Raw genomic sequence first — 9,051 nt, 5'->3', positions numbered from 1 at the left:
GCTGATGTCTTATTTGGTCTGTGTTTTCTAATAATGTAAAGCAAATGGCAGCTATCTTTTAGTTTCATTGGCTAAAGGAGATGTCATGTGACATTACTAAGATTTAATTTTATTGGATAAATATTCTTAGTGTTTTTAAAATTTGATTATCTTAGTGTCATTTATAAATGAAGGTGCCCTATAGAGGGTTAATAAACCCATTAAGCAACAGAAATTATTTCCCCAAACGCTTCCCATCCCAGAGAATGTGTTTGTAGCTCCGTTTCTTGGCAGCGCGTGGCAGTAGAGAGCGCTCCGGCTTCATCCCACTGTGGGTCGAGCAAAAGAAACATCTTCCGTGGTTAAAGTTCAAGAACATGGCAGCCACAGTGTAGCTGCTCAATGTTAGAAAGCCATGCTGGAATCTGTTACTTGTGCTGCGCTTCTCCAGGATTTCTGACCGTGTGTTTTTATGTAGACGCTTACCATTAATCACACAATCGTCATGTTGCGAGCTTTATCGCGGTGTCCGGTTCCTGCAGTTCGTCTTCTCGCCCCTCGCTCTGCTGTATTAGTCGAATCTGTCAGGGGAAGAAAATCTCGCACAGACCCCAAAGCAAAGTCTAAAATCGGACGGATCAAGACTCCTCCGCCCGTGGATCCAGTGGAAATGATCGCCATGAAGGAGCGATACACGGAGTACAGTCTGATCCTCAAAGCCCTGCGGTAAGATTGATGCTCATTATTAGTGATCAAGGTCAGATTGTCTCTCAAATAACATCCTTATTAATGAAATTAAAGCTTGTCATTTGTGTTGACAGCAGTGTTTTTGACCCAAGGTATAATAAAGTAACGTTCATCTGTTTTGGCAATTCTGTTACACTAGTTGCTGTTGTAACACAACTGTTGTACACAATACAGCACAGTTTACTGTAGTAGTTTTTAGACTAGAGCAGGGTTGTCCAAATATAGAGGTAAAGTTGGTTTTATATTCAGATATTAAGACATTTTACTTAATAATATAATTTTATAAAAGTATTCTTTACACATTCTAAATTAGGAAATCATATTAGCAGCTAATGACTATCAAAGTACAACCATGTTTACAGTCAATTAGATAGTGTTGATGTTGTTTTGAAGTCATACTTGCATGCTAATTCTGATTGAATATTCAAATTAGCTTGGTAAACAATAAAGAGACAGTTAAATGAACGAATGTGCGAATGTAAAACCAACTTTACCTCAGTTGTCCACACTCGGTCCTGGAGGGCCGGTGTCCTTCATAGTTTAGCTCCAGCTTCCTTCAACACACCTCCCTGGAAGTTTCTAGTATACCTAGAAAGAGCTTGATTAGCTGGTTCAGGTGTTTTTAATTGGGGTTGGAACTAAAATATGCAGGACACCGGCCCACAAGGACCAAGTTTGGACACCTTTGGACTAGAGTCATTCTATGAAACGGGTGCCATTTTCACATTGCAGTACAAACTTAAAAAAAAAAAAAACATTATTTGAAAGATATCTTAATCCTCCAGATAAGCTATTTTCCCACCTCAGGCACAAAATCCTTATTAAGTATATTGTTTTTCTTTAGGCAAGAGAGCCTCTATTGTACCACCCCGTTACGGACAATATGTGTGATTTTACAGTAGTAAAATAACAAATAGCTTTTTAAATTCAAATGTTCTTCAAATAATAAAATGTCCTCATTTTTGCAAAAAGACATACTACAAAATTGTCAAAAAAATTATATACTTTTTTCTTTTGATTTTTTTTTTTCTTCCTTATTAAAAATTTGTTAAATGTTTTTCCTAAACATATACAATGTGGGTGTACTTTTTTTTTTTTTTGGATTGTGACCTACTTTTTTGTTAGAGTAGTTCCAGTTTTGGCTTTGGTATTTGTTACTATTTGTCTTTGGTATTGACTGTGAAGCATTCTGTAGAAAATATTAATTTAAAAGAGGGATGTTTGGAGATTTTTTTTTATTATTATTTATGCTGAGGACTGTAAATCCAATAATTTTTCAATCTGAACTGTGTGCTACCCTTGATGGAAACAGATTTATCTTCAATTATGTTATAAAATGTAAAATTGTTAATTAAAATCAGATCGATTATGAATGTTTGAGTGACTTAAAATTAGTGTGTGAAAGAGAAAGTAAGGAAGTGTATAAGAGGCCAAACGATTAAGTTAACAGAAAATTACTGAATTAATTGATAAGCCCTGTATTAAAATCTTTGATTTCATACATCTTCACATTCAAATGGGATGCAGAACCACCCCATCACATCCCTTACCACCTCATCGTGGAAAAAAATGTGACTGGGTGGTAAATTGCATTCAAAAATGGCCGCAAATCTCCCATGTGGTCAAGTTCCTCAACTAGCATACATTCATTCAATCTAAAATTTACTCTTCTTTGCTTTATAAATGTAAAATAATTTAATAAATAAGTTTACCCTATCTATTTAGCATGACTGGGTGGTTGTGTTGAGCTTGACGGGCCCTGTCTAACAAGAAAAACAACAACAAAGATTTCAGTACTTTCCTCCTTTTAGTCTTGGAGGGTGTAGGGCCCATATGATGTCAATTTCTTTTTTTGTGATGTCATTTAAAGCAAAAGTACATAATTTATGGATGAAATAAGTTAGTGTGACAGCGTGGACACACAAATTATAAAATATTTACAAAAATATGTAGAATTTATGAAATAAATATATCTTATGGAAATAGAAACACCCATATAAACCTTAAAACAATAAAAGTTTGGGAGGACAAATATAATTTATTTGATGATATTTTAGGTGCAAATTCAATGTTAGTCAGCACGGACATGTGAAATTTGTTATGTAATCATGAAAAAGTATTTAAAAAAAGAATTTTACTCTTTAGTAATAATAATTTATCATATATCATGTTAATAAGAACCCTTGAATTAATTACTTTAAGCTTTGGAAACACATTTTAGGACTTTTTTGTGCCTCATGCAGCTCATCAAATGTTACGGACAGAAATGGCACCTGTTTCATAGAATGACTCACTAACATACATTATAACGTTACTATTACAATTTCTCAGTTCACTATAGTTCATACTACAGTATGCTGTTGTATTCATTAACAAAGTTTTGTATATACTATCTACATGCTGTATAAAACACTTGACTATATTATGGTATAAAAATGTACTCTTTGGTATAAATAATTTTTTCGTTGTTGGTAGACTTGAATTCAGGGAGAATATGTTGAGGAAGCGATATGAAGAAAAGGTCGGCTCCGTGGCAGAGGAGAGAGCAAAAAGAGATGCTGAAGAGCATAAATCCCTCATGGCCTGGAATGATGCTGAGAACCACAGGTTACAAGTAATACGGTAAGTCATTTTGGTGTGTTTACTGTGAGGGAAAGCTTTAAACATGTCTTTTAAAAACGCTATTTTGAATTTTCCATTATTGTAAATGTACTAATTGTGGCAAAATTATCAGATTTAAAAAGTCCAAATTATGAGCTGAAAGGGTAAGCTGCCATTTGTGATGAGAAGAATATGCCACTTCAGTAGCTCACTGCTAATTGGATAGAGGTAAAGTTTTATATTCAGACATTCTCCTTAATAATATAATTTTAGAAAAGTATTCTTTGCAAATTCTAAATTGGGAAATCATATTAGCAGCCAATGACTATCAACGTACAACATTGTTCACAGTCAATTAAATAGTGCTAATGTTGTTTTGAAGTCATACTTGCATGCTAATTCTGATCAAATATTCAAAGTAACATGGTAAACAATATAGAGACTTCTAAATGAACGAATGTGCGAAAATAAAACCAACTTTACCTCTATATACTAATTGGCTGAAAATGGTGAATGTGAAAAAGGATATTTTGTTCCAGTTTGAAATGAATTAGTTTGATCTGTTCTTCCAGAGAGCAGCGCGTTCAGAAGGAGGCTGAGGCCGCAGAGGAGAAGAGGAAAGAAGCAGCGATGTTGCATCAACAAGAGCTGGAGAACTACATTAAAGAGAAAGAAAGACAAATTCTTCAACTACAGGTGCATCTTTCTGTACTTTGATATGTTAAAATAAATATCTGTTAAGGCTTGGACACACTAAACCGACAGTCAGATGTTAGGCAGTGTCGATGAGCGTCTCAGGGTGTCCGCAGGGTCTTAAAAAGTATTAAAAGTTGATAAATCAATTATGAAACAAAGTCTTAATCACATTTTTACGAGGTCTTAAATTTTGTTTAAGCATTGTCCAAAGTGTTTGACTACAAAAAAAGAATAAATATATGTATTTTCGTCCTAATATTAAAGGGCCCCTATTGTGAGTTTTTAAAAATGACCTTCCATGTAGTGTGTAACACAGCTCTAAGTGAAGTGAAGTATCCAGCTAAGGCTTAAATCTGAAAGTGGACAGTTTTTAAAACTATTGATTCATCTAAAAAAAAGAGTCGACTCATAGTGGTTAGAATGAATCGTCTTGTTAGCGAGTCTTGAGCCATTTCAGTGTGACGTGGCTACAAAACATAAGCCCCGCCCAATTGTTCCACGCGCAAACCCCGGAAAATTTAAACCTGCGGCCCTGCCCACTAACACAGCAGCAAAAACAAACAGATCCTGAAGTCATCATGAGTCATGAAGACGCGGTGCTTACCTGGATATTATTGGAAGTGTGAGGGAAATTGGCGATTCATTCTTTGTTAAAGGAAGGATCAGAAACGACTACTGATGTATGAGACTTGTGAGAGGAATGGACAGACAATACACCAGGGGTGCATGCAAAATAAGGCCAGTTTATTAGGCACAAAGGCAGTCTGTTGCAGCTGAGGAGGACCACTGGTGAGAGCTACAACCCCCTGGCCGGGGATGTGATCTTTGGGCAAAGCAGAGTACATGTAAGCCCTGAGAACATATAACACTTCACGCAAGAGGTGCCACAGCAATGATCCAAGTTATATAAGACCTGGCCCATGCCATGACACATTTCATAAGTGTAAGTAAATCGCTTGTCTCCTTGTTTACTCTAGCTTGCAAATGATGTATTTAATTCTGTTTTGTTACTTGTAACCGCTTGTACTGTTAAGGTTAACTCTATATTCTCATATCGCGTCTAAAGCCACGTTGAAACGCGACGCGTGGTGCTTTGTTTAAATGTGATTGTGAGCTCGTGTTTCAATGCCGTTTGTCGTTGCTATGGCCACCGTCAGCTGTTCAGAATAGTTTAGCTTTTGCTGCTGTGTGGATTAATACTGAATGTGTATCATAGTTAAGAATGGAGCAATATGCTGGTGTTTAACTACACTGCTTTTGGTGGTAAGGTGTCTGAATAACAATGTGGAGTAAGTTTTACGATGAAGTGTGTTTCAGCGTCCGCTGCGATCGGATCCTATACCAATGTTGGTGAACCGGGGGCTTGACAAACCACGCTGGGCATTTGTCTCACGCTGAATCACAACAGGCTGTCATAGGTCCAATCAGCGCAGATTAGCTTTGCGCTAAGGAGGGGTTTGGGAACAAATGAATCGCTGAACGATTCATATGGGAGTTGCTGGGATAATTAGGTAAAATAAATTAATATTATAAGACCATGAAAGTGTTTTTTGACCTTGCATGCATATCAGTATATTGTTGGAGACCCATATAAGTGAAATATGACCCTTTTTAATGTATAATATGGGCTCTTTTACAACGGTCCCTGCGATCCACGCGATTGGTTCGGTCTGGGGCACGTCCAGCCAATCTCCTCCATCTGGGTGATGTCACCTAGTTTGTGTTAAACGCTGGAAGGTGATGTAACACTCTCCACATGTAGCGAAACCATAAGCGAAACCGACGGCAAAATGGGAAAATGTAAGTTTTCGTACTCCTGGTTGGAGAAAGACGAGTTTAAACAGTGGCTGAAGCCTGTCGCTGAAAACAACGGCGTAATTTATTCTTCAAAGCTTTGTTTCTTTCGAGCTTTTCTGAGTTCTGTTGCATGGTTGTGCTCTATTGATTTATTTCATGACAACTGTTTATTAAGTTAAAGGTTTGATACTGATTAATACTTGAAGTGGCAATGAGGTCTTAAAATATTCTGAGAAGGTCTTTAAAAAGTTGTATTAAGCTATTGAAATTACCTTTAGGATTCCTGCATATACTCTGCGTCTGTCAGGTTAGTTTGTTTGGCTTGTTCCACATGTCAGCCTCATGCTGTAGTGAGTTTGTCTGATTCAGCATGTAGAATCAGCATTGGCCATCAGTAAAAGTGTGCTCTGATTGGCTGTTCGACTGCAAACCAGAGCGTGGGAGAAAAAACTTAAGTGACAAAACAAACAATGCAAGTCAAGAGGGAACACAAAGAAAGCAGTTGTGAATCCCTCTGTGGTGAGCGAGAAGTGCTGTGAAAATGGTATGTATATGCTGATATGTATGGTTTGTTTAGGTATGTAGTTTTGTATGCGTGTTGTAGCGATGGAAAAATGAGGCTTCCTGAACCACTGAAGCTTCGTCACACTATTGGTAATCAGTTTATTTCATTAATTGGTGAGCTTCTGACAATAAGAACAGCAAAATACTAATTATATTAAAATGTATTAGAATAATAGTAATATATAATATAACATTAATAATAACAATATACCTTCCTATACTACAACTGATTTAACCTAATATAATAGTCAAATGTATTCTAACGTCAAAACTCCTTGAAACTAGTTCCATCTCCACTTCTGCTACTCTTGACACCTGTTTGAAACACCCACAAGGTGGTGCGAGTTTTAACCTGTGAGTGATTGATGTATTCCCATAGACTGTAAATAAGATATGGACGTAGCATCCGTGACGTCACCCATAGGTTTCTGAAGAGCCTAAAAGAAGTTACCAGTAGGTGTGTCCATCCTTCGCCATTTTGTTCATCGTACTGACCGGGGGATACAAAACAAGGGCAAAGAGGAGGAGTTACAGACGCCTGCTAGCATTTTGCTAGACAGGCTTTTTTGCTTAATACTTCATTACCTGCGACTTTTGTGTTCTGACCACATGTGCTTGGTTGTGCACTATATCAATAAAGTGTTTAGACTTTTAAATCCACTAAGCATTGTTCTTATGACAAGTTTCTACAGGAGGAAAACGCGAATTACTTCAGAACACTTCAAACTAACTGTGTTAGTAAATGCAGGGCTATTGATGAAATCCAGGCATAACAATGTGTGACAATGCTTCAGATGACTGTTCTAGAGCCTACAGCTAATCAATCTGTCAGATTTTGAAATGCTTTACAGGTCTAAAGAAATTACAAATGATAAATTATGTCAAGTAAAACAAATACATTTATAGAGATGGTATAGAAGTATATGAGCAATTCCATGCAAATGTAAATCTTGCCATGAAAAAAAATTGGTTTTCGCCAAAATGTCGAAATCGTTTCTGTGTTTTTTGTGTAAGCAAGTATTTTACAGTGCTTTAAAAATACTCAAAAATGTCTCCGTTAATGTTTTCAAACTGTTATATTTGATTTACCAAAGTCACACAAGTGCCGTCAATTTGTCACATCCATAACGGAGAGATGTCGCATCCATAACAACACTTTTTCCTCATAAATGCAAAAAATGTCAAATAAAATCAATAATTTTGGTTCTATAATGAGCAACTCTTATACTTTTAATTATCATTGTTTCTTTTGAGTTGTGTAGTTTAATTCACAGTATATTCACATTTAAAGTACGTGGTAGACTGTAAACTCTGTCTTTTTTCATCACATCCATAATGGATGTTTATTTTCCTCATTTAAAATATAAAATATTTTTCTGATCCCTTAACTCTGTGGTTAGTTCTTTTGGAAAATATAAAGAGATGTTTTACTAATGTAATATATAAACAGATGTTTTTATAATGTTAACATACTTTCTATGTGCATTTATGTTTGAGATATTACTGCAAATGTCACATCTATAACACTGGAATTGCTCATATAATTTACTCACCTGGGAAATGAAGGCCACGTGAATGGTTTGTGAGCACAATGAAGTGCACACAGGATACCATATCATCTGATAATTGTTAGAAATAATTCCAAAAAGCAACTGACTTTGTAAAGCCACATAAAACAAAACTAACATACGATGTATATACCGAGTTCAGCGGCTAATCAGCCGGAATCAGCTGAGGTGAAGTAACGGCGACCAGCGAGACCTAGCTGTCACTCAAGTGGCCACGCCCTTAATTATGCAGACTTAATATAATCCAATATAAAGGAAATGGATGAGTTATAAAATAATTCACCCCTCTCAGAACGCAAACTCGTTATTCCGATACAGGCTTCGATGCCTTGGTTCAGATGTCCCATCAATAATGTGCAGCAGTAGTTCCGTTTTCTTTTTGTGGAATGTCATGTTGTAGAAGAAGTTCTCTTGCAGGCACATACTAATTTCAGTCAGCAGTCATCTGTTTTGTGTTCATGCACAGCTTTTTATCTATATGGGACCAAATGCAACACTTTTTTTTTTGTTTCCAGTTTTTCGTCGCTAGTTCTTTCGACTTGGTGTGTTTCAGGCTTTTGTTTTGTCAACATTTAAACTGTTATCTTGTTTTTGCATTTTATTAGGACTCAAACTGAAGTCATTTATTTTTTAAAAAGGATGTCTATTATTATTATAATTACTATTACTACTACTGTGATTATTGTTAAAAATTAAATAAGTTATTTTAATAAATGAGATTTTATAGATTTAACCTCTTTCTTACCTTTGCATCTGTGTTTTAGGAAGAGGCAAAGAACTTCATCACACTGGAAAATCTAGATCAGCGGATTGAAGAGGCTCTCGACAATCCGATAAACTACAATTTTGCCATTGATAAAGAAGGACGGGTTGTCAAACGGACTGCTTTTCAGTGATAATTACAAGATTTGATGAATAAAACACCTGTGTATATATAAAACACATACTGTCGGTGTCAACATTTAAGCTGTTAAAATGAATTTAGTTTGACCTTGAGATGTATGCTTTGTGTGAATATGTGCTGTGAATAGTTTATTTTCAAAGTGTATTTCAAAGATTCTTAATTTTTCCAAACTGGTTTGAGATGTCTCAACTGATT

General features: G+C 36.0%; 1 protein-coding gene across 1 annotated transcript; it reads left to right on the top strand.

Moving 5' to 3' along the window:
• The first annotated feature begins 314 nt into the window (after positions 1-314).
• Positions 315-9,026, top strand: mrps26 (mitochondrial ribosomal protein S26). Its single transcript, XM_056471312.1, has 4 exons — positions 315-705; positions 3,202-3,348; positions 3,900-4,023; positions 8,717-9,026. The coding sequence occupies exons 1-4, from the start codon at positions 485-487 to the stop codon at positions 8,846-8,848; spliced, it is 624 nt and encodes a 207-aa protein (XP_056327287.1). The 5' UTR covers positions 315-484; the 3' UTR covers positions 8,849-9,026.
• The last annotated feature ends 25 nt before the right edge of the window (positions 9,027-9,051 follow it).

Source organism: Danio aesculapii, chromosome 13 (assembly GCF_903798145.1).
Source record: "Danio aesculapii chromosome 13, fDanAes4.1, whole genome shotgun sequence".
Lineage (NCBI taxonomy): Eukaryota > Metazoa > Chordata > Actinopteri > Cypriniformes > Danionidae > Danio > Danio aesculapii.
The sequence above is the reverse complement of the archived record's forward strand: the minus strand, read 5'-3'. Positions and strand labels throughout refer to the sequence as shown.